The sequence below is a fragment of the Acanthopagrus latus genome, chromosome 16, assembly GCF_904848185.1.
Source record: "Acanthopagrus latus isolate v.2019 chromosome 16, fAcaLat1.1, whole genome shotgun sequence".
Lineage (NCBI taxonomy): Eukaryota > Metazoa > Chordata > Actinopteri > Spariformes > Sparidae > Acanthopagrus > Acanthopagrus latus.
This window is the reverse complement of record NC_051054.1, coordinates 13,531,649-13,556,443: the sequence shown is the minus strand read 5'-3', so window position 1 is coordinate 13,556,443 and position 24,795 is coordinate 13,531,649. Positions and strand designations below refer to the sequence as shown.

The 24,795-nt window shown below is 40.0% G+C and overlaps 2 protein-coding genes across 4 annotated transcripts; both read right to left on the bottom strand.

Moving 5' to 3' along the window:
- Nucleotide 1: 1 nt before the first annotated feature.
- adam17a (ADAM metallopeptidase domain 17a) lies at nucleotides 2–14,041 on the bottom strand. Of its 2 annotated transcripts, none has more exons than XM_037072253.1 (19): nucleotides 13,733–14,034; nucleotides 13,260–13,392; nucleotides 12,825–12,958; nucleotides 12,436–12,524; nucleotides 11,763–11,940; nucleotides 10,014–10,144; nucleotides 9,796–9,882; nucleotides 9,016–9,135; nucleotides 7,383–7,527; nucleotides 6,950–7,041; nucleotides 6,414–6,566; nucleotides 5,644–5,843; nucleotides 5,378–5,481; nucleotides 5,101–5,235; nucleotides 4,386–4,516; nucleotides 4,206–4,284; nucleotides 3,993–4,081; nucleotides 3,826–3,879; nucleotides 2–1,668 (listed from the first exon to the last, which is right to left on the bottom strand). In XM_037072253.1, exons 1-19 carry the CDS (start codon nucleotides 13,836–13,838, stop codon nucleotides 1,243–1,245), a joined length of 2,586 nt encoding a protein of 861 aa, XP_036928148.1. In that variant the 5' UTR covers nucleotides 13,839–14,034; the 3' UTR covers nucleotides 2–1,242. The 2 variants fall into 2 exon arrangements, with proteins under 2 accessions (XP_036928148.1, XP_036928149.1); XM_037072254.1 differs by lacking the exon at nucleotides 2–1,668 and adding an exon at nucleotides 1,692–2,978 and having other exon boundaries at nucleotides 13,733–14,041.
- A 1,345-nt stretch (nucleotides 14,042–15,386) lies between these two features.
- LOC119004647 (14-3-3 protein gamma-like) lies at nucleotides 15,387–23,485 on the bottom strand. 2 transcript variants are annotated; one of them, XM_037071751.1, is made up of 6 exons: nucleotides 23,328–23,485; nucleotides 22,328–22,747; nucleotides 18,788–18,926; nucleotides 18,154–18,317; nucleotides 17,971–18,066; nucleotides 15,387–16,441 (listed from the first exon to the last, which is right to left on the bottom strand). In XM_037071751.1, the coding sequence occupies exons 2-6, from the start codon at nucleotides 22,658–22,660 to the stop codon at nucleotides 16,370–16,372; spliced, it is 804 nt and encodes a 267-aa protein (XP_036927646.1). In that variant the 5' UTR covers nucleotides 22,661–22,747; nucleotides 23,328–23,485; the 3' UTR covers nucleotides 15,387–16,369. The 2 variants fall into 2 exon arrangements, with proteins under 2 accessions (XP_036927646.1, XP_036927647.1); XM_037071752.1 differs by having other exon boundaries at nucleotides 23,332–23,463.
- Nucleotides 23,486–24,795: the final 1,310 nt, after the last annotated feature.

Sequence of the window (24,795 nt, the reverse complement as noted above, 5' to 3'; positions counted from 1 at the left end):
CATGAAATCTGATTGTTGCGTAACAGTTCACATCCATCCAGAAGAGTCAGTTAGCTACACAGTTAAATTGACAGTCTAAATACATATTTCACAATTCCCACATGTGAGACAGCAGGCAACAGTGGTGAGACGGCATTAAATAAAGAGGTGCATGAGTCAAGATGGCACGAGGACAGAAAACCAAGTGGAAAAATAACATTTGAGCACCTCAGTCTTGTTTCAAAATCAAATTCAGGATTGTCCAGACTCATGCTCAACTACTGGGAATTTTCTTGTCCTTTTGCTCATGAAGGATAGGCACAAAATCTGAAAAGGCACCATGTTTTTTGTACAGAGGTGAAGTGGGAAAAGAAGACATGACAAAAAAATCAAACAACAAATGTAACACTGATGGAAACTGCTGTGCACATGATTCATAATGTTGCATCCTCAGTACAAAGGGGTCAAAATATACAAGCCTGCATTTTTAATTTTTTCTTTTTTTACAAGAAACCTTTGAAGACACAGCACAGTAAGAACTTGTCTACGACTTATTTCATTCCTCCAGTGATGTGAAAAATACTTCAAGTGCAGTTATGACAGATTCAGGTAATTTTTCGGATAAAGTTCAGCATCTGCTGTTTAATATATCACAATGAAATGTTTCCTTTTCACAGGAAAATAACCACACACACACAACATCACTAATATGTTACATCACTCACGTGTGAACAGCTAGTGGAGCACTTGGTCTGTGCACTAGAATTTAGAGGGGAAATGTGAGGCTGAAGCTGTTAACATGACACTTTTTCTTTTTTTAAACACGACACTGGCTAAGATCACTGATATTTTTTGTTCCTGAAAAAAGAAATAGAAACCGTTAGCCACTGGGTTATTAAAAAAATGATATTTTATTTAGAATATTCTGTGTTTGGGCAACCAGACTGCGGTAGATTAGTTTCCACAGGCATACTCAGATCTGCCAGGACCCCCACCACCTAACTGACAAAGGCACCACGGGCACGCCTTAACATGAATTCACTCTTTTTTTTTTTTTTTTTCTTTTTTTTTTAAAGATAATTCATGTCTTGTCAGTGTGGTGGTTTACTCCAAGTACTAGCTGACGGAATAATATCTACATCTAATGCTGGTTGAAATGTTTTTAAACATGAGGCTTTTACTGTTCGACACTTACTGTGATTTGCGATAAGAAGAATGTATGTAATGTTCCCTAAAACACATATCTGTACTGGTCGTTTGCTCTCAGCACTCTGTCTCTTTCGTGTCAATGCACTCCTGCCTCTTGAGGCGCCGCCGCTCCTTGGCTGGCTGGTTCTGTTCTGTCAGATCCTCGTAGGAGGATTTCATACCCGACGAGCAGGCTCCTGCGGTTGTGAAATCGTCCGACAGGCCCTCCTCTCCCGGGTGAGAGTCGATGCTGATGTCCTCCTGGATGGTGGCCATCCGCAGCCCCCCTGCGCTGTCCGGGGTAAGGCCGCAGCTCGGACCGGGGGCCTGGGTACTGCTGCTGGCGCTGCTGGCTGCGGAGGTTGACCCGACCTGGCTCTGCTGCTGAGACTGATGGGGCAGGGAGGAGGGCGCGGTCCGGCCGGCGGAGAAGGAGGGAGGCTGATGAGGCTTGACGATGCGCACGGATGCTGACTCGAGGTTGCTCAGCATTTCTTGACTCTGAAGAGCAAAGAACAAAAAGTGAGACAGAGGAACTACAAAGCTGAATCTGACTGAGGTGGGATCCATTCCATTTTTACTGCATTCTGCTCAAATAAGGCAACAGAATAGATAAAGAATAAGTCAATCATTTGGAATCATCCAAAAATGAAAATGCAGTCTGCCAAATGCCAATAGAAAGTCGAGTGAAGTTTTGTAGTCCCCAAGACTACATTTCTGGAGCTTCGCAACAATATAGCGTCGCAGCATTCTCCTAAACGAAGAAGACAGAGACTTGCTTTTTGTTTTGTTTTTTAAAACCTCAAAACTTAACCAGACTTTTCATCAACTTGACAGTCAATGAATGATGACCGAGTTTTCATTATTGGGTTAACTCTTTCTTTAAAACCCTAAAAATGTTGCCATTATACTTTAAGAGAACTTAGGTAATACCGCCGGCTATCTCCATCCCATTTACTATCCCCAGTAGCCCCTTTCAAAGTGGGAATGAGTAAAACAAACATTTCTCATGGTGGACAGTTTGTGTTGTAAAACAAAGGTGGAACTAATATTAATAATGGCTCCAGTCCATTTAATAGAATTTTGTGCATGCTATCTCACTTGCAGGATGTACCGTCACACCTTAAATGGAATTAAGCCATCATTAACGTTGTTAGTTGCTCCTGCGCAAGGCAAAATGTCTGCCGTGAGAAAGGTCTACAGAGGAATGTACCCTCAGTCTCCACGTGTTCCCAATCAAACCTAAAAAAAAAAGACTCAACACAGTGCAGACAGCCAGTAAAAAAGAAAAGATAAAAAAAAACAAACAAACAAATAACAATCACCTAAAGGACATCACCCTGTTCATGTTGGGGCTTTGAACAGCAGCAGATGCAAACTTAAATGTTGACACACACTGCATCAGATTCCACAAAGACAACAAGGTGCAACCTGTTCAGTCCTCTCGTTGTTTGAATACTCCTAAAAGCCCATCTTACTTTCTTGAGGTAATTTCTGATCAGACTGGTGTAGAAGAACACATGCTTGCAGCGGTTTAGTCATATTAAACTAGTTGCTTTAGTTATTGTGTTTTCTTCAACCTCTCTTACTTGATCTCTCAGATGAAAAGGTCACAGCTGAGTCTTAAGCCTGGAAATGTGCAACCAGATCAGTAATTACATCAAGGAGTAAGTGACTGCAGGAGTATCCCAAACGTCGGCCACTGACCATGCACCGTCATGGACTCAATGGCAACGCATCGCAACACCAAACCATGGCGCACTCACGGACTCACCTATGGCGGGAGCTCTACTACAAACTTCCACCATCTGCTGCAGTTCCAATGAGGATGGGAAAGGGCCAAGGCAAAGAGTGATGCACAGGTCATTCGGAGCTTGGGAGTCAGCAGTGACAGTGAGGCCCTGACTGACGGGTGCCCTGACCACTAGCTCACATCGCCTCCTGTTGGAGCTCATGAATCCGTTCATGTCCTGCTCTTACCCACGTGTTTTCAAGACTCAGAGCCAATTTAGCACCAGATTTTGTCAGGACTGTCTTGGGAGTGACGATACAAGAGTGTGAATGTTTTATTCAAACACTACTATGTCCTGACTGATGCACAACAATACGTGACATAAGTTTTCATCAAACAGACCTCTGCCATTTTAAACCAGTAAAAAGAGGACAGGCAAAAAGAAAAATGTTCACGTGTTCTAGCCTGAGCGCATTGTGTTGTGTCCATGTGCTTCTCTTCCCCAAAGTGTAAAAAGCAGGTTTAAAAATATATATTTTCTGGGCCATTAAAATGAAGAAAGAAACCTAACACCAGTTACACAACTATTTTTTAGATCCTTGAGTCTCTGCATGTTTTGTTTATCATATTTCTACACTGTTACGCTGTTTAAAACCACTGATGAAAATGCTTTAACTAATCTAAGTTTTTATTGTTGCATCAAACATGTTAGAACGTCTCGTTTAATGGTGACAGAACATGCCATGCAAGGCAAATACCTCAACCTGCACGATCAACCGTCATGCTCCTTGTCCTTTCCTGTAGGTGTCAGTGTTTTTAAAAGATGTAATGTGGGAATTTATTAGTACTGGCATTGGTTAGTGTGGTAGCAAGGCTGGTGCACAGGATTCATATATGTGGGGGCATTTAAGGGATAAGAAACTTACACTCGGAGGGTAGTAGAAGCACTTCTCCTCATACTGCTGGTCAAGTCGTTTGTCCTGCAGAGACAAACAAAAAGACACAGGACTTTCAGGATTTGACAAAGTAAAAGAATTAACATCTATTAATGTCGCTGACCTTCAACCACAGAGCTACAGAGTCAATTTCTTACCACACAGTGAACAAGGATGCTGAGAGGAATCCAAAATATGAGGGAAAACACCACGACAGAGCCCACTATGTTATCAGCCAGGAATTTCCCTGTGGAGAGGCAGCGTTGAGACAGAAAGGTCTAAGCTTGCCTCAACTAATACAGTCATCAACAAGATATTTTACACATTCTCATATGGTTGACTGGATTTCAAAATGGCCTGTTGTAACTCACCAAATGTGTTAATGTCCAGCTTGTCGATGAAATCCCACAACCTCTCGATAACGTCCTGTACCTGCTTCATGCACTTTCCCTGTTTTAAAAACAAACAAACTCATCCAATCACTCATACATCTTTTAAGACCACTGACTGAAAAAAACATGTCTGTAGAGGGAAAGGATCTGTCGACTTACACCCTCGTCACAAAAGCCCACAGTGCAGGGTTTGCCTTTGCGAAGGAAAAGAAAACTGCCATTATCCTGGACAAAGGGAGAGCAGGTGCCATCTTGTCCCCTGCAGCACACTTTACAAGAGTGCTCTGTCTCTGCAAACACAAGAGATTAACTTGAATGGCATTTAACTGTTTTAAATGTTTGCAAGATTGTAATAACTATAGCCCCGATTAACAGTGGCAGTGCACACGTTAATATTGTTTTTTTAGGACAGAGATTAAAAGATTCATTCAAACATGGGATGATCTCTTTAATCTTTAAAATAAGCCCCTCACATCTGAAAAAATCATATTATTTACTTTAAAAGAAATAAAGAAACAGTTCTGTTGTTTATGATGATACATTTCTGAATATGTAACTGTTAAAGGGTTTTGAAAGCCCACAGCTTGTAGGATTATCAAATCCCCTAGAGAATCTTTTAATCCTTCAACTGAAGTCAGAGTTCAGAGAGTCAAATTTGGTTATTTAAATCCTTTCCTACTAATTTCAACACTAGAGGACAACTAACAAATATTACAATGAGACTGTTTCATTTAAAATAACATTAACACATTTTGGTTTAGGCTACACGAGTGATTCCATGGGTGAAACACCAGACTATGCTGTGGATGTTGAAATTCCAGCATTCCAGAAATCCTAACCTTGAAAATACAAGGGTTACTTGTATGCTCTTTACCGTTGCAGGCACAGGACTGGAGGTTCTGCATGGCCTCACAGAAAGGGTTGCACTCCCCATTGTGGCACTTGCCGTTGTCTACACACGTTGTGTTGTCAGCAGCGTTTGCAGGAGGTGGACACTGACTGCTGTTGCCTAATATATGAGGGAAATGGAGAGAGATATATAGTTTTTCAAGGTATCTGTGATTGATCCATTTTTAAAAAAAAAAGGCATCCAACTCTACAGCAAATAGTCTTGCTGCAGTTCTCATGTTACTCCAGCAGGAGGAGCTCACCTGTGCAAGAGGATATGCCTTTACAGGTAGCATTGATGGCTTCCTGGCACCTTGTTCCTGCCTGCTCAAACATGCAATTCCTACAGCAAGGGCTGTTTCTGTCACTGTGGCGAGAACAGAGGTGATGAACGCATATGTGACTCAATCTCTCACTACAAAGATTTCATTCAAGATCATCATCAATTTAATCTATCCAATGTTTGAGCATGTATTTAGACTTTAAGAGTGTGTTTTGTACATTTTAGTGCATCTTTTAGATGTCATACCTGCACTGTGCATTACGTTTGAATTTGCAGTCCGATGAGCAGCAAGGGTCGTCGTTGATGTGGAGGAGCCCTGGGTCGCACTCCTCCCCCTCCTCCACTCTGGAGTTCCCACATACCTTGCTGTTCCTCTCCTTGAAGCACACAGGAGCCTTGAAACGTAACGTCTTTCCAACAGAGATCTTGCTGCAGTTGGAGAAACGCTGAAGGGGGGAAGGAGAAGTAGATGGTGGTTAGGTTATTACCTAGGTGTGGATGCCAAATGGTTAATTATGATTGACTGCAATGATACTAATGCACTACAGTAATAACAGGTATAACTCATTTTTGATGCAAAATAATTCATCAGATATTTACTCAAATAGCTGTATAGATAACATGTATACAATGTTGGTGAAGCAATGGTGATTCTACCTGAAACAAGTGCATCTTTTTATTTTACGAAAATAATGATACAGCCACAGTGACAAATTCTCAGCAGCACTTTTCAACTTAAACTACAGCAGAGCTCATTCACCTATTAGCTGTTAAGGCCAGTGGCGGGGGAGGTACAGTACATTAACTGTCTGTCATTATATTTCACAGGAACAACTGTGACACATTATCCAACACTCGCCATTTTAAGCAAGATTGGAATTCACACTTCATATCACACATTGCATCATTGATTAACTTAGTGTATCCTCATAACTGTCATCATAGTTTGTTATATACCAAGCGATCCATAAAAGGTCATGCTGTTATGTTGTATTGTAGTTTTGGGGGGAAGGCACCTTGTTGTTGACATGGTCTCCGCTAACAGCGATAGGGTACATGACAAACTTTCCCCCATGGTCATCACTGGGAGCACAGTAAGGTATGTTGTCAGGATCGTGCTCTGCTCCAAAGTTATGGCCGAGCTCGTGGGTCGTCACCAAATCTGCCTCCTGTTCAGACAGAAACACACCAAATTTATCAAAATCTAACAAGCGCCAAAAGGATGTTGATGTTTGACCGATAAAAAACATGTATATTATCACAGAGGCTACAGACACACACTCAACCAACAGCCTTCCTCCCAGCTCACATCAGTGTTTTCAAACTTAGCAGAACTGTGCAGAGGTGCAAGCAAAACGCTGGGTACTGAGGAGTCAAGGCGCAAATGGGTTAACCAACATTGTTACTCATAACACCCCCACAAAAAGGTGTGTCTGCCCTACTTAGAGCATAAACTTGGCAGGATGATATGTTGCATAAGATTCTGGCTAAAGCCAGTGCAACCAATAATTAGAGTTGTCACAGATGAAGATTGAGAAACGGTACAACAGACCTTTGTTAAGATGGTCTTGCCGTAGTTCTTGGTGCTGGTCAGGCCTGTGTTGAGGTAACTGGGCTTCTTTATGGAGTGATGTGGGTAGTACGCTACAGAATGACACAATACAAGAAAGAATTCAGAGTTTGCTTTGCTTTACAATAGCTCGGAACGCAGTTTGTCTGGTTTGTCTTTGAGCTGGAAACTTATATCTTTGCCTTTTGAATATTTCATACATCTCCGCACAAGCAGCGCTCAAACATCTTTATGACACATGGGCATAACAACAGAACAAAGTGTTGTAACATGCTAAAATATTAAATCAATATCAACCATATACTGGTGAAGTAGGTGCTGCATTATGTAGATATACATGTATATTATACACCATTTAACACTTAGGTTATCAAAACAAACCCATTTTGCCTTGGGGTAATGCATGTGTCCTTACGTTTTGGGCAGAGGCCACCCAGGGCCTGAGGTTTGGAGGGAGCCACGTAGGCCAGCCCCAGTGTGCCCTCATCGAAGTCCTGATAGGTGAACAGGTGGGCCAGACACACAGTGGAGGCGTTGTCAGCGATGTCTGAGCTGAATTGCTGAGGGACACATTGAAACTATTATTTACCAACATCTGTATATGTCAAAATCTCTTAAGCTCCCCATTTCACAAGGACTCCCAAAACTGTACAACTCTGTTGAGGTTTGACTGACACCAATAAAACTGCACATAGAAAAATAAGGACATCAGAGAAAAAAACTTGTGAAATAATATTAACACTGACATTACTTGTTTATGAACAAGATTTCTTCACTCTGACACCATGTGGACAAACTGTAGCATGCAATTATAATAACTTAAACCAATCTCTTTATTCTAAACATAACCTGTACTGTTCACTGGTCTTGCCATATATGCATTACTGCGCTGAGGTCTGGGGAAACACTTACAAAACTTCATTACGGTCACTTACTATCCTGCAGAAAAGAGCAATAAGGACTATTCATAAGGTCAGCTACTTGGAACATACAAATCCACTTTTTATACAATCAAAACTACTGAAATTCACTGACATTGTGTCTTACCAAACAGCAATTATCATGTATAAGGCAAAAAACAGACAATTAGCAGAAAATATCCAAAATTTATTTAGAAATCGGGAGGGAGGTTATCAATTAAGAGGGGAACATAACTTCAAAAGAATAAACAGACGAACAACCTTGAAAAATTTCTGTATATATGGTGTCAAGCTATGGAACAACCTAAGTGAGGAACTCAAGCAAAGTCCAAATATCAACCAGTTCAAGAAAATGTATAAACACATGTTATTTAGCGGGTACAATGGATAATGGTCATTAATGAGTATTGGTGATTATCATTTATTAATTGATGTGGCATGGTGATGGAAAGGTAAAGAATGTGTGTGTGCGTGTGTATATATATATATATATATATATATATATATATATATATATATATATATATATATATATATATATATATATATATATATATATATATATATATATATATATATATATATATATATATATATATATATATATATATATATATATATATATATTTCATTTAGACAAAGGGGTGAGAGCTAACAAGCTATGCTTCTTCTCACTCCTTTTCACATATGTCATTTATTTTATCTTTTTATCATATTATTTTGCTTCCTCAAAATCTTCATTTCCATATGATGTTGTGCAAATAATTTGTTAAATAGCAATCAGGAAGCCATGTTCTATTTGCATATTCGGAATAAAAATAAATAAATAAATTTAAAAAATAAATAAATAACCATAGCGTTAACATCTTTGATAATGATCCATTACACTTGGAAATAAAAGATATTCTGACCAACATTTGTTCTGAATGGAACATTTCCCATAAACTTTGCAGTGTGTTTCTTGTTACTTGACATGCTGTACACAAACATTTGTGTGAACACATTACACATTCTTATGGTTCAAAACTAAAGTTTATTTTTCCAAATCACATCCAGTCCCAGCAGAAAAAAACCTATTCTTCCTTTCACAAAGTGAATTTTGTCTATACATATCTCTCTGTCTCCTACCTCTAGAAGTTTCTTCACGTCCCAGACCTCCCTTCCAGTTGGGCTGTTTTTCATGTTATAATGGGCCCAGTTTTTGTCAGAATGGCTAGGAGGCTTTGTGGCTTCCTTGTTGATGATGATCTGAGAATGAAATATGCCATTTTACAAACAATTCATCATTTGGATTTACAATTTCAGTGAAAGCATTTCAATAAATGTTTGTGTACTGGTTCATAATTAATTTTTCATTAAAACATTTCATAGTTCAGATTTTAAGACCACATCAGATTGTTGTGTCTCCTAAATCACTGATAATATTATGCATTAAAGTTAAGACTGTCATTACTGGCCCCAAACCTGTAAAAAAATGGCTTTTATTCATAGGCAGATGAGACTCTGTGACTTTAAATCAGTCATCATGTTTAGGGCTTAAAAGCAGCATAATAGAAGTTCCTCTTGACATATATGGTGAAGAAAATTGGGAAGTAACTCTGAGCGGCTAAATGAATGCATATCTTTTTGGTGAGAAAGCCGCAGACTCAGAGTATGACAAACAGTGTCTTCATTCATTCCCAGGGACTGTGGAACAAATTAAATTACCCCACATGGCTTAAACAAAAGCTTTCAGTTCCTTCTAAAAGTGTTGTTCTCAAACCCAGTGAAGGACAGTTTTATTCACAGCTTCGCTTCCGGAAGTGACTTGGCATAAACAGAGCCGTTAGGCTGCAGGGGGTGAGTGATTATTCAAGCAGTCAGACTTGAACCATATCACAGGGCACACACACACACATACACACAAACCTGTGCGATCTGGACCCCGTAGCCTTTGAATTCATCGTCCCAAGTTGTGTTCCTATAAATGTCATCAACTCGATCAATCAGCTCAATCTGAGTGAGAAAAGAAACAAAATCATTAACATATAAAAATACTTTTCCAGTGAGATAAAATGAAACTGTACTGTGGAAATCAAAAACAAAAATAATCGTCATAACCGAATAAGAGTTTCATAAGGACAGACCAGGTAGTTGAGTGTGACGCTCTCCTGTCCGCGGCCCATGTGTTCGAAAAAGCGGTAATCAGCAACCAGCAACAGGGGGCATGTGTTCTTCTTGTGATCATGAACCTGTCTCTTCTCTCTGTGATGGTTCTCTGCCAGGAAGAAGCAGCAGGACCAGCAAGAGAGAGACAGATGCATAGGTAGGAGTAGAGAAAGGAAAATGTTTAAAGGAGGGGGGGGGCAACATTGCCATATTCAAAGTGTTAATGGTACGCTTACATAGGTACATTAAGACATCAAGAAGTTTAACAATGAGGCCACGCTCTAGTATCCAACTGTTAATTGCCCTCATTTTCACATTTAGCAGCATGTCTTCTTTTGCGTTTGCCTGTGAACTGATTAAGCTCGGCCTCTGTTCTTCAAGCCAGAACTGAATAGCAGTTTATCTTTATAGTATAGTCATGACTGCATAATAAGTGTGAATGAGGTTTGGTTTGTATTCTGACTGCTAGAGGAGGCAACTAAGTGAAAGCTGAGCTCAAACACATAGTGTAGAATCTGTCATACAGTTGTCTAGCTAAAGCAGTTTCTTTTTGTGTGTGTGAAATTACACTCAATGGTCTTTACTTTCAAACAAAAAATTCTGTGCTGAATCTATTAAAACATAACTGAACATTTATAAAATGCAAGAGAATAGCAAAAATCATCAAAGCTATCCAGAGTGCATGGGGATGTATTTTCTACATGAACAAAGCACTCCTCGGCCTAGCTGGTTGTATTACACATCTCCTTGATTATAGATCAAGTAAGCACTGCACTAGATCCCAAGATGATTTAAACTGTGAATATTGCCAAACTAACACCGAGATTGGGAAACTAGCTTTGAAATTTTTATGGAGGAAATGTTCAGAAACTTGCAAGGCTGGGTACGTTGAGTAACTGCGAGTTATTACTGTATCACCAATTTACATAAAGGTCAAAAGACATTGTGTAAACATTTTCTGTTTACAAAGAAATTTGAGCAGCAAATCCTCACAATTTAGAGGCTAGAGGTAAAAAAAATACATACATGTGAAACCCCTTCAAACAGTCAGTAGAAAGCAGAAAAGGACAACAGGAAGACATCCCATTTGAGCATTACATCATACACTTGGCTATGCACTGTTCACAAGTGTGGGTGTGCGTTGCCCTGGCTTCCACAACAAGCCGTGGGAGACCAGTGACGACTCAGAGTCATCTCATTGGGCTGCAGAGCCTCCATGAATTTTAATACCTCCTCCATAAGAACCTTCACCTCAACTCAGATCCCCAATGAGTGCTTTCAACCAGCAGCCTGTTAGAGGTGCTCTAGATTTCTCCTCTGGCACATTATCACTGTTATATGCTTTACATTTCCAACACAGCACAAAAGAATCAAAAGGCCTTCGGTTGTTACATAATACCCACTTGTCAGCAGTGTGTATGTGCAGAACATAAGCTAGGTTTTACAGATAAAAAGGCTTTTATTAACATGACTGTTACAGAATCTAACACCCACCTCCTTTGTCTCACAACTATTCCTCCTTCCTTCTCACAACCTTAAACATTTGTTATCCTCCTACTCTTAACCTGCTCTTTACCATCCACAAACAAGAGCACATAGACTGGGCTGCACCCAAGTTGTGAACTCTAACCCTTTATATATACTCCATCCTCTGCCTACACATTTCTACTATAAAGGCATGTGCAATACTCTCCACCTCTAGAGAGGGAATCTAATAGCAGGCTCACCCTTTTCCTGCTCCACCTCTGAATACCTCCTGGCAGTTTGTGGCAGCAGGTCCTTCGCCTCTGCATGGACGTATCCACATACTTTAGGGGAGGCGATGCGGCTCAGATTCCTGATGTCTTCTGAGCGATAAACAAGCAACCTGCCATCGACTGGGGAGTTTGTAAACCTCCACAGGGGCTGGATGGGCAGAAGACAAGGGCTGGTGTTAGAGAACAAAATCGAAGATAAAGGCGAGCAGCAATGACAACAAGTAAGAAGACAGAAAGGAAGGCAGTGGCAGTGTGAGACAGACATTTAATTTCTTCTCATTCTTCACTGAAATTACGGTACATAATAGTTCTTACGTTTTAAAACATGCTTTGATTTTGAGGCCTTGCTTCAGCATTTTGGATTGTGTGTGTGTGATGATTTAGATCAGTTTCAATTCTTTTGATGCAACACATCCTCATGATATGAGAAAAACTGAGCAACAAGACATTCACTTCCTAACTGCCAACCTCTCCTCCTCTAGCATTCTTGCATCAGGCACTGCAGCTGGTGGTTGAACTGGTAAATTACAAAGTACTTTAAGCCACTAGATCAACATTCTATGATACTGTCAGACACAGGAAGCCCAAGACCTATACAAATATGCATACACTACCTGTGTGTGCACACCTAGTCATTTCTTACCTCTACATTGTACTCTGCTTCATCTGTCAGAATGTGAGCAGAAAACTCATCTCCATCTATGTGCGCCTGCACACGTGAATTCTCCTCTCCTGCAAACGGCAAACAAAAAAGCTTACTTATTAAATGATCGAGATATGCATAGACACACTAACAATACATTGCATGAGCCGGTTACAAAGTAGTATTGGCATGAATCCAAAATTACAGTTATTGCTCATATTTGAATAGTATAAGTGGAAAATACTTGATGACAATTTCTCAATAAGGTTTAAGAACAGTGTGAAGCTTTCCATGTTTTGGGCATGCAAAGTAAAAGTCAGTGTCTAAAAAAATACATTTAAGAAACAAAACATACAGCACATCCCTGATCCGATGAGTCAATCACTCACCAATAACATGTCCGGTGAAATAGTTCTGAAGTTGAACATCGAAGTTATTCTCCCTCCCACGTTTATCGACAAACACAGCTTTGAAGTCGTCCGTGAAAAGGCCCGTGTTGGTGGTCAAGTAAAGCTTAAATTGTCTGAGGAAGTGGAAGAGTAAACAGAAACACTTTATCTACATTAACCCAAACATGACTACAAGACTGCTTTTGACATCATTTGGATACTCATGGACAAGTAAGGATAATCCCTCTCAATGTCATCATGATAAATCTGATTAATGATTTGTGTATATATATGACAGGTGCAGCAGAGCACATTTCTATGCCAACTTTTTCAATCTATATTTATTTTAATACAGACTTTAAGATTTTAGTCAATCTTGTATCATGCCTCCAACAACTAAGGTAGGTTATGTCAGACATGAGGGTGCTGCTGTACCTCTGCAGGGCTCTGAAGCTCACCAGCCGCTCCAGGTGGGACTGGGTGTGGACGTCCCTCTTCCTAACAGAGTGCAGCTGGAGGCCTGACACTGGAAGGACTTCAAAATCTGACAGGAGGGAGTTCAGTTCATCTGGAAGACACGGAGAGGTCGCAGCTGTCATTTACGAGTCACGACCGAGTAAAAAACGGCGATATCAGCGTGATACGTTCAAATACCACAATCAGGAACTGAGCTGATAAATCCGCTTTCTAGCCCGATGATGTGGTTTTATTTAGCAGCTAGCCATGTCTCGATGGTTGTTTGTTTTAACATTTTATAAGAGTTCATCCAAACATACGATTTTTAAATCACACAAAATAAATGAGTAGTAGCGTTACTGAAATCAGCGTCAATACGCAGTATTCCCACAAACATAGAGCATAACCATTAAAGCTAACGTTAGCCCGGGTTAGCTTGCTAAGTTACTTACCCAACTCCGGGTTTTCTTCGTGATTCTCCTCCGTTGTAACTCTTGACTTAATTGCGCATTTGACCCAACAAGGAGCCAGAAAGATAATTAACAGTACGCCCCTCATTTTCGGGAAGCTCAGACAGCTATGCTGGTGCTGTCATTGTCACAAGTTGGTCGGTTTGTCGGACTAGCTAGCTGAGCTACCCGGAAGTGCGCCGAGTGGACACAACATCCGCTTTTAGCGTATTTGGGAAGACTTGACAGAGGGTCGAGACACAGCCACACAACACACAGGTAGTCCGTTTCTAACAGTGGTGGAAGTACTCAGACCCTGTGTTTAAGGTAAATTGGCAAAACCAAAACGTAAAGGCAATGTTACAACTAAAGATCCTGCCTTCATGGGCAAGTCCTCTTTTTCTCTCTCTTTCCTTTTTTTTTTTTTTTTTTTTTGGATGGGCCCCTTTAAGAGTGTTAAAGTATAACTGAATTATCAGAGTTCAGAAAGTATTCAGATCATTTACGTGAGTAAAAACAGCTAAACTTAAATACTCAATTAAAGGTCCTGCATAATATACATGATATGTAAGGAATTCTGCCTGCATTAAGATGTCCAAAATTGACTAGACATTTTATATATTTCTTATTGAGCTGGCTGGATACTTACATTATCCCAAATATTTCCATTAATGTTAAAATCCAGATAAATCCTTTCAAAGTACTCATTATGCTGGAGAATGGTCCGTGTAAGATTATTATGTTAGATTATTTCCATGATATAATTTATTGTAGCTGGTGGGGGCAGACCCAAGTTTATCAATACCATATATACTGTTGGACAGTTTAATCTGTAACAACCCATCATATTTTACAATTTTATCATGTTTTAGAAACTGTATTTTTTATTTTTTATTTTTTTTGGCACATATTCGGCAACATATACCCAGATAACAAAATATCTGATTGGCTGAAATGAGCTAGTAACACTGGCCAAACAATATACTGGTATGCCTCTAATGTACTGAAGTTCTTTTCCCCACTGTCAAGGATAAATTGATCTTCAAGAAAAACCTTAAGTTATGTATGGGTGGTTGGACACTTGCCTGCATGTATGTCAGTTCTCTGATGCACCAGTGGCCCTTTGATTCCAAATTTATTTGAGTATGGAGGAATGGTCACTACAGGTAATTCAGTCTATCTAGAAACGCATGTTTGCTTATAAAATCATGGATGAATGTACTTTCATCCCAGCAATTATGTACAACCAAAAAATACTGACTCAAACATATCACATTATTTCAGTAAAAACATTTTTTCCTTTATTTTCTGTCTTAAATATTCCAAGATGCTCCCATCATTGGGAATAACTGCTATCAACTGTCAACTTGCAATTTCAGTTTATGTTTTAGTTTTAGTTTATGGAAAGATTAGATATAACAATTGTTCATTTTTCTTTTTTTTTCCACTGAAACAAACAAGAAAAACCCAAAAATGTTAACACAAAATGCATTATTGGAATGGTATGACCCAAAATGATTGAATACGTTTATAGAGTTAAACAAAAAAGTTATTTGACCATCCAGACGATTATTGTGCTCGGCAACAATAGAAGTAAGAAATGTACAAACATCCAAGTACATTATTGGGAAAATAAAAGAAACAGGTCAGCTTGGAGTTGGTTTATAAAATGATTTATTCATGTTAACATAGCTGATACATAGGGATTCCAACAGTTCCACAAGGCTTTTGGGGACTACAATTGAATGAATGACAAAATGATAGTGGTCCAAATCTCTAATGACAATCACTGGACAGACTAACAAACCACCCTCTTGTAGGATGTGTACAAACCTGCATTGAAAAATGACTAAACTTGACACTTGGACTTGTGTGTGTTACAGCATTTGTTCCCATTCCAGTGTAATATCTCAAGAGACATGCATGACAATTGTCACCTTCCCATTAAAAAAAGGTCCCTGCATTTGGTCAGATAAGCCCCACCACCCACCCAACCCCTCCTCCTCAAAACAGGCATGCTTCAGTGAAAGAGTGGCTTCATAACCAGGGCAAAAAGTGAGGATTTAACCAGTTGGCACTACTTGGCTGTATTATAGTGTTTGTTGCCAGCATGTAAAAGTGCACTAGCTTTCCCTGCAGTATGAAAATTGAATCCGTTTTAAGTTGGACTCCAGCTGCTGTGACCGTACCATGTAACTGAAGAGATAGACGCTAACAAAAAAGGTGTTGGGGGGGGGAACTATGTTATATTCTTATATCTTAACATTTATTAGAAAAAAAAATCTCAATTTATAGAAGTTTAGGCTTCCAGTTGTTGACTTTAACAAGGAGTCTCATACATTGTCAAGCTATCAATTACTTTTCTACAGCTGAACCTGCACAAATGGGAGAGCCAGGACAAACACCAATCGAAAGAATGGAGGGTTTCTCTTTTCACCAGTTGTTCTCTAAATCTGCATTGTGAAAAGCCTGATTTTTTTTCCTTACACAACTCTTTTCAGCAATGGGTTTCATCAGTAGAATGTTTGAGTGGAGAAATAAGGAATGAAAGATGTGTAAAAAAGTTTAGTTGTTTTTTTTTTTCCTTTTTGTTGTTTTTGGAGATGACCCCAACAATGAGGACTTCGGGTTTTTTTTTTTTTACTGCTCTTGCTGCTCTTCTCCTCCTTCTCCACCCTCACCCTCCTCGCAGGCGTGGTCTGATGTCCATAACTGAAAAGAGAAAGAAATATTTTTTAAATACAGTAGAACACAGTGAAATATCCAGACTCCTTTACCCCTTCTGAATTTTTGAAGCCTTAAGTTCATTAAACCAGTCACATTCTCCCCTTGTCCCTTGCAGATATCAACATGGCTTTACATTGAAATTACCACATTAAGTTTAACATAACATGCTATAGAAATGTGTAAATACTAGAGCTTTTTTAGCTTTTGGACAATGAAGAGGGAAGGAACCAAGTATACTTAAGTATACAACTAAGTGTTGGCTAGATTGTCAAACACTATTTGTAACCAACTTTGTGACGGTAGAATTGGCAGTGACTTTCTGAAACGGTCCATCTGACAATCACAGCCAGATGACTGGCCAGGTTTTTGGAGATGTGATCACCTTCTGGCTCTTTCACAATCTTCACACAGTGACTTTGGTCACTTTCAGGCGCAACTAAGAGCATACATGTATCACTGGTATAATAATGGGTGTCAAAACGAACCATGTTAATCCATCCAATTATTTTTCCTTTTTTAAATCCTGGCAATTATAAGGCTTCTGTGACTGACTTCAGCTGATCTTGTGGAGGGGAGATGCCCTCTGATGTTCGCCTTAGTGAAATTTCCCTATTATAACTCACCCTTTATGTGGCGCTGAAGCGCAAGGATTTGGGCCCCCCTTTTTCAACCATGATTTGTATTTTTTATTTTCAAGTTGAGATGGATGCTATGCAGCTCATCATTAATGCTTGCCAAGACAAGTAAACTCTGTTTCGAGTGAGTGTCTCATACAGTTGTCTCATCAATATCAGTGAGCCAATAAGCATACAGTGTGCTTGTCCTGCCAAGATCTAATAGGTGCTGGTGATTGGCTGACTCGAAGCATGCAGAAAAAGATGGGACTCACCACATGTATGTGTAATGTAATCTTTTGTTGAAACTGAGTACATACAATTGGTGTTGAAAAAAGTATTGCTCAGGAATATCTAAGTCACAGTATTGTTACTGAATTATTTTTAACACTATTCATTCCTAACAAGGCCTAATCAAGGTTTCGGTGAGAAGTAACAATTAAACAGCAATAAATTATAAAATGCACCAAGGCTATATCCACTATTATTAATTCTACTTGCCCTCTCACAAATGGTACAAAACATTTTGGCAATTTCCTCCATCGTTTATGTCCCGATGGTGTGTGTGATGTGCCTGTGGAGCGGCATGTGTGTTAGTTGCCTGGGCCAAGTGTGACAAAATGTCTTCCAAAACCTTCTGGGATTACAGATTAGATTACAGAGTTTTGCATTACCTCATGATTGCCTTTCTGGTTGGGCCGTTAAGGCCATTTGTATGTTTAATCACATCTCACCCTTTACAATGAAAACAGGCTTTTGGCCTTACCACACAGTGTGGCCATTTCAACAAAGTAGTTTGTTTGAAGAATACTGAGAATATACGACAGACATGAAGCCAAGCATAACACTATTGTTACACAGTGAAGTGGATTTGTGTGCCATGGGAGAGCAAACACTCACTGTCAGGTTGTCTCTGAGGAGCTGCATGATGAGAGTGCTGTCTTTGTAGGAATCCTCACATAGCTGGTCCAGCTCTGCAATGGCATCATCAAATGCCTGTAAGAAAGAAAAATGTTTAATACTTACGACATAGAACCACTGAGAAGACGGCAACAAGAAAGATTTGTAACATTTTTTGCATACTTGTTTAGCCAATTTGCAGGCTGCATCTGGGCAGTTCCGGATCTCGTAGTGGAAGACAGAGAAGTTAAGTGCCAAGCCCAAGCGGATAGGATGTGTGGGTGGCATTTTTTCACAGCTGCATTTAGATGCTGCAGTGTATGCCTCCTCTGACTTCTCAATGGCGGCTGGAGACGGAGGAAGGAATCACACAAAATACAATAGTAAACGGATATGCCGAGCTTCCACGGTATATTAATGGCAACACAAGTATATCCATCAACCACTTCGAGCACTTTTGACTTAAATTTTTCTTTATATGTCTGAGAAAACACATCTTAATGAGATCGAATCACTAGTGGACAATCTACCCTTGCTTTTCCTCGTGTTTTCACATAGAAGCCTACTTCTCCCCTTTGAGACACCCTCCTCTGGACTGACAGTAGCAAAAAAAAACAAAACACTTCACTTAATTTACCCGGGAAAATGTTTCATACAAGCTTTTAAGTGCACCTGTTTGTGGCTTTGTCATTCAATATCGCATTGGTTGCATCACTCCACATAAATAACAAAAAGCTTCCTCTAATTTCTCACCTGCTGTTGAGAAAATGGAATCAAGAGCGTGTTTAATTAAAAATGAGTACAAATGTAAACTCACCCGCTTTAGCGTCTCCTCCGGCAACCTCAGCAAGGTATCTATAGTAGTCCCCCTTCATCTTAAGATAGAAGACTTTGCTCTCAGCAGCTACATCTCCTTTACCCTCGCAGTTTTTAATTAAATGATCATCCAGCAGCATCTGTGAAGGAGGAAAAGGTCAGATCATTCAACTGGATGCATGGAGTAAAAAAAAAAAAAAGCCCAGTATGACTCTTCACAAATATCAAACTAACCAAACTACAACAAGACTGTGACTGAAGAAGAGCCAAATCATAAACAGAGTCATTCTCTGAACCAGCAGTCAGATACGTTCACAGAATAGTCACTATTTATGCTAAATGGACACAAATTAAGGTGTGAGAATAAACACATAAAAAAACAAACATGCATGGCCCAACATTGAATGCCCATCACAAGTGTCCCATTAGCCTCCATCTAACAGAAAGCATAACTTCCATCGCCCTTCATAGCTGCTCAACTAATTCTGAAGAACCATTTTGCTGTCTGTCAGTTGCTGCTTATGTTGTTCCAAAATTGTATACAACCATGTCTGCCCCATATTCTTTCATTAAGCACTCTCCTCCTGTTGGGACTGTATAGCAAAGTTTGAGGCCTTATTGCTGATTTGAACAAACTTGACATCCTTTTGTTATTCTCTAATGAAATTTTACTGAAAATGTTCCATCAGCAAAAATCCAGGGTAAAAGGGTAACACTCCAAATCATTAACACCAAGAACCACTACTGTAACAACTATAAAGATGTGAGCATCCACACTGATGAACAATAATGTTCTGCTAACGGTGTCACCAAGTATGTGCGGTGTGCTCCGGCTGCCTTGGCAGCATTGGAAAATGGATATTGATGACCTGCCACTGCAGACAGAAAAACAATATCGACATCTTACCTTACTTGTGCAAGTAAGTGTTTAATAAGATGGCTAAATAAAACACATATTTTTAACATCTTGAGAATAAAATTAACAAAATTTAATCTGTGATTTGAAATTAAAAATGCGAACTACTGCTTTTAGTGACTACACCCTAAAAGCTACAAATAGTTTTTCAAAACAGAAATATAGTAGTAATATCAGGCAGGTTGTAAGTGGTAATACAGCAAAGGTGTATATATAAATAAATAAAAAATATATAAAAATAAAATAATAATAATAATAATAATAATAATAATAATAATAATAATAATAATAATAATAATAATAATAATAATAATACAAATCACACAGTGTGATCTCTCTCCAGGCCAAGTCAGCCGTATTTCCATGGACACTGAAAGATTACCAGGGCTAATCTGTGTCAGTGAAACCACGGCTTAGGCTCAAGTTAACCGATTTAGAGTGCAAATTAACCGTTCATTTAGAGTGACAAGCTTGTGAACAACACAACTTGAATGAAGGTCCAGATCAAGAGGGTACACGGTGTGGAAATGGCGAAAGAAAAAATTCTCTTCGTCTCCAACTCAGAAAGAAACTTTATGTAAAAAAAAAGGTTAATTAAACAGAAAAACACAGCTTTCCCTTCTAAACCCTGGAAAAAGAAACTACCAGTGCCTGAGCCAAACCCAGCCCCCAGCCACTCCCCAGTCATTTAGTGGTACAAAGATATGCTCAGCTGAAAAACACATGCATGTCTCAAGTGCTAAACATTCTTCTTTTACTGCATGCTTGACACAATAGACAAGAATGGCGTCACTCTTGGTTTTTTCCCCAATTGAGGACTTTATTATCAATTCAATTACAAACACTGCAATAAGCTACGAGGCAATTCTTGTTTTTTCAAAAAATGTTACAATGAGCAATGTTCTCTAATGTTCTTAAAAATGAGTATGCTGCAGCTTCCATAATAGAGTAATTTCAGTATGGTCGTCTCAGTTTGATTTCCAGGATTCAGAATATTCTATGAACCATTCTTTAGAAAGAATAACACTTTTCATTGGACCAGTGGTGGAAGTGACCATTTTCAAGTACTGTTCTTAAATAAAAATTTGAGGTACTTTATACACTCTGAAAATAACACAAGACCCATCACAAAACATTACACTGCAACATTGCATTACTTATTACCTTATATACTAATGTAATGTTTAATTAAGGCTACACTGAGAAAAGGTTTAAGATTTTATTCTTTAGAGAAAAAAAAATGCAGAAGTAGACCCACCCACCCATCACTGACTGCTCTCGGTACACTTCAGAAATGTAACATGGTGGACTGCTGATATTTAATCTTATATATAATTTCCAATATGGGTAGTTTTCATCTTCATTAATTAAAAATGTATGCAAAATATACACAACTTGCACTCATGTTCTCACCACTAACCCCCAACTCCCCAAAAGTCCGCCCTCTTAAGCTTCACAAATCTGATAGGTGACTTATTTTTAACTAAAAACAGTGGATTTAGCCCAAACATCAACAAGCCTCTGCTGGCTCCCTGAGATCTCCATTCAACTCAGATGCAAGTCAGTTCTGGTTTCACACTCTGCTGTGCAGGATATCAAGACAGAGGGGCATACTAGACCACAGTCTCTGCACTTCTGCCTTTGTGTGTGCATAAGTAACCTGACAGGTTTCTGCGGACAAGTTATGGCATGAGGACTGACACACCCTCAGTCAACACTCAGGAGCAGAGACATGGAAACCTGAGTCACAGATGTGCAAGTGCATAGTCTCAGGAAACCACATAGCGAGCTGGTTAAAAAAAAATGAATTGCTCCTGTAGCTTTGCACTGCATTTGTAAGACTTTAAAGGCAGCTCTGGGAAATTATCTTACAGCTAAGCTTCCACCCAGATCTCCTCTAATCCATCAAGGCAGGCTAGCAATAATGTAAAGCACCAATCTGTGCTGTTGCATTAGATTAAACAAGAGGTGAAAGTGATCTGTACAAACTGGGATTTAGAGAGGGCATGAGTCACTTATGCATGTAAATTCTTGCACTTGGTTAACCACATTAGTCTTTTATCTGCCAGATGGGACTGCACAGATACAGATCATGGCAAAGCCTCACAGAGCACAGGCTATACGGTGAATCTTCCCTGAGAGCTCCCTCCACCCATTCAGACACACCTTGCTGGTGTAGTCACTACGACCTTTTGTCAGTAGCCGCCCTCACAAGGTTTCAAGCCTATTGTTCTAAATCCAGATTCCCAAAAAGGCAGGAACAGTGGGAGTACTACATAATACTTCCTTGTCCTCTCCTGCTTCAGAGGCCATATTTATACATAGCAGAAGAGCTCACAGAAAACAGGGCAGACTCCACACATCATTGTACTATATAATGCCATGTCATATTAAACGCTATGGGTACAGATGTGTCATGAAGACTGACAGGATACTTCAACTCTCCACTACTTGCCTCGATACAGGAGGATGAGTATTAAATGAACAAATACTGCAGTGCTAGGGATCTCTGAACTTGATTAAACAATCATTTTGCTGTGAAATAATATAGCTTTGTTATCTATTCAAGAGTGGCTCTTCATCTCACATAAATCCTGTTAAGAAAAAGAAAAAAGGACACCTTACCAAAACGTCATCGCAGATATCTCGCAGCTCCCCCTCCACCTTCTCCCGATACTCCTTCATCATTTTCCTCTTCCTCTCTGCGGGTTCATCCTTGCATTCCTTTTCGCCTGCATTGTCTTGCTCGGCCTTCGCACTCACACTGCTGAGCACCCTCCATGCGGACCGCCTCGCCCCAACCACGTTCTTGTAGGCGACGGACAGCAGGTTCCTCTCCTCGTTTGTCAGGTCCTGTCCCATCTTTGTGACCGACTTCATGTATCCTGCCATGTCCTCGTAGCGCTCAGCCTGCTCTGCCAGCTTGGCCATCTGAATAAGATCACCTCTATCCTCCATAGTTTATATATATTTTGATGATATCAAAGATCCGGGGGGGTATGTGACGATCAAGGATGCTGTTCCTCCCCACAGTAACGTTGCGAGCTGCGAAAAAAAAGGTTGATAAAATTAGTAGGTGCAGATAAAACAGTATGTATCCGGAGGGCAGAATAGTCCGCCGATCATTAACATGACATCCGCTTGGCATGAGCTGACAAATGGCACGATTACATGAGTGTCACTCCCTGAATTCATTTAACCGGAATAAACCCATCTTCAGACCCCTGTAAGCTTTTTTTTTTTTTTTTTTTTTTTTTTTGCCCGCATTCACCAGTATTCACGTACAGACTATACAATGACATGCTGTGTAAAACAACGAGCAGACTCTGTCTGTAACAACTGTCTCTAAAAACTGCGGCTGACAGCGAGAATCGGAAGCAGAGCCCAACTGGCAAGCCCATTTTGCACGGCAACCCGCCACAAAGCTGTCTGGAGCGACTCGCCAGCTAGTTAGCTGAGGCTAGCTGTCGTTAGCTACAACGGCCACTCCTTTCAATGAAAAAATGTCACATTAGCAACCCTCACTCAAAACACTAAACGCGACTCTATGTGCCAGTTTAACGACCAGCGGGCAAGGCTTAAAATGAAAAGGAAACAATGAAATAATTGATAATAGTTTTCTAACCTACTGAGGTCCAAATTTGCTCCTCAAATTGCTCCGGTTTGAGAGGTTGGTCCGAAAGGCAGAGGAAGATAGTAGCAGCGAAAATACCACTGTTCAGTGCTAAAACAGGGCGGTGCATCTGTACGTCGACGCTCCAATCATAAATCGCAATCTTGATTGATCGACATGAAGATTAACCAGTGGTGAACCAATAGTTGTTTAGCGCGGGGGAAAGAGGCGGGCCTTCGGGATAGTTAGACGGACCGGAACGCTGCAGCGGATGGGGCCACGGGGTTTCCTCCAATTAGAGCAAGGGATGAAGACGTCATCGCATTGCCATGGTGATGTTCGTCCAATCACACCTTGCTTTCACGCGCTGCAGGTAACTGAAGGCGGGCGTGGCACTCATTTCCTTCAGATAGATCTGTCTTAAGTTTTTATTCTAAGGACTCTCTGCAGACATTTTTATAATTTCTCAACAGATCAAAATAAAAAAACTCAAACCAGCAATAAATGGATCATTCGGAGAAATATTGTCTGTCTAGCTCAGGGCTGATGTAGTTTGTCTGTAACACACTGCTATAGTCCACAACACTAGACATAATACCTGTGTGAGGGCTGTATTTTTAGAATGTTATTTAGATCCTTATTGAGTTTCTCAGTGATGGGCTGTGCTGTCCCACTGTGTGTAGGGGATAAAATAGCCGCTGTACATCCTGAGAAGGATCGGTTTCCGCTCTGGAATGTCCCCACTGGGACACCTGTAATTCTACCTGAAACCTTCTGGCAATAGGCGAACAGACAAGGTTTGACTTACACTGCTCTGACAGAAGTTTTGATTTTTAAGAATGGGGGCTGGCATTTTTCTGCATTTTTACGAGCCGTGACATCGTCGGCTGGTAATGTTTTAAGTGGCGGGCTCTGTGAGTGTGCGTCATCATGGAAAATTGCAGTTCCAGAGACAACGTTTTTTACCACTAAACAAAAGATGCAGTTTTGCAGATGGGTGTAGTCCGAGGAAGGGGCCCGGAAGGTGGGAGGCGGTGCCCCCCCCTCATTTTATACCACTAACCCGCACTCGTTTATATATGCCTGGGCACAGGTATTGTAGTGGGAACTACAAAAGAAGTGGTTTCTACTTCTTTGACAGGTGTTTATATGTCTGTCTGATTGTGGAAAGATTTTGGAAACGTGATAGTGCCAAAACTTTGAAAGATTCAGTGATGACACTTTACAGATGTGTAGTCAAGATCAAAATTAAGGCCAAGTCTGAAGATAGATGTGGTCCGACCCATGAGTAATGAGACCTTCTAATACAAAAAAAAAACAAACAGAACTCTAGGCCCCAAGCATCTTACATTTCTAAACTGAAGAACCAAATCTTTACAAATGGCTCACAAATATAGTTCATTTAAAAAAGAAAGGCTGTAATTTAACAGCTGGTTCCTGTTTTCAGCAAATGTGACTCAAACAGAAATTTATTTTGAAA

Bases quoted from the DNA above. Each gene is read 5' to 3' on its own strand.
- LOC119004647 (XM_037071751.1), bottom strand. From the start codon at position 22,660: ATGGAGGATAGAGGTGATCTTATTCAGATGGCCAAGCTGGCAGAGCAG. The intron at 18,067-18,153 runs GTATGCAAAAAA...TCTTTCTTACAG, and splicing joins CCTGCAAATTGGCTAAACAA to GCATTTGATGATGCCATTGC. The intron at 16,442-17,970 runs GTGAGTGTTTGC...TTCTCTTTTCAG, and splicing joins TCCTCAGAGACAACCTGACA to TTATGGACATCAGACCACGC.
- adam17a (XM_037072253.1), bottom strand. From the start codon at position 13,838: ATGAGGGGCGTACTGTTAATTATCTTTCTGGCTCCTTGTTGGGTCAAA. The intron at 9,136-9,795 runs GTTTGTGTGTAT...TTTCATTCTCAG, and splicing joins ACGGGGTCCAGATCGCACAG to ATCATCATCAACAAGGAAGC. The intron at 4,285-4,385 runs GTAAGTCGACAG...TTTTTAAAACAG, and splicing joins TGGGCTTTTGTGACGAGGGT to GGAAAGTGCATGAAGCAGGT.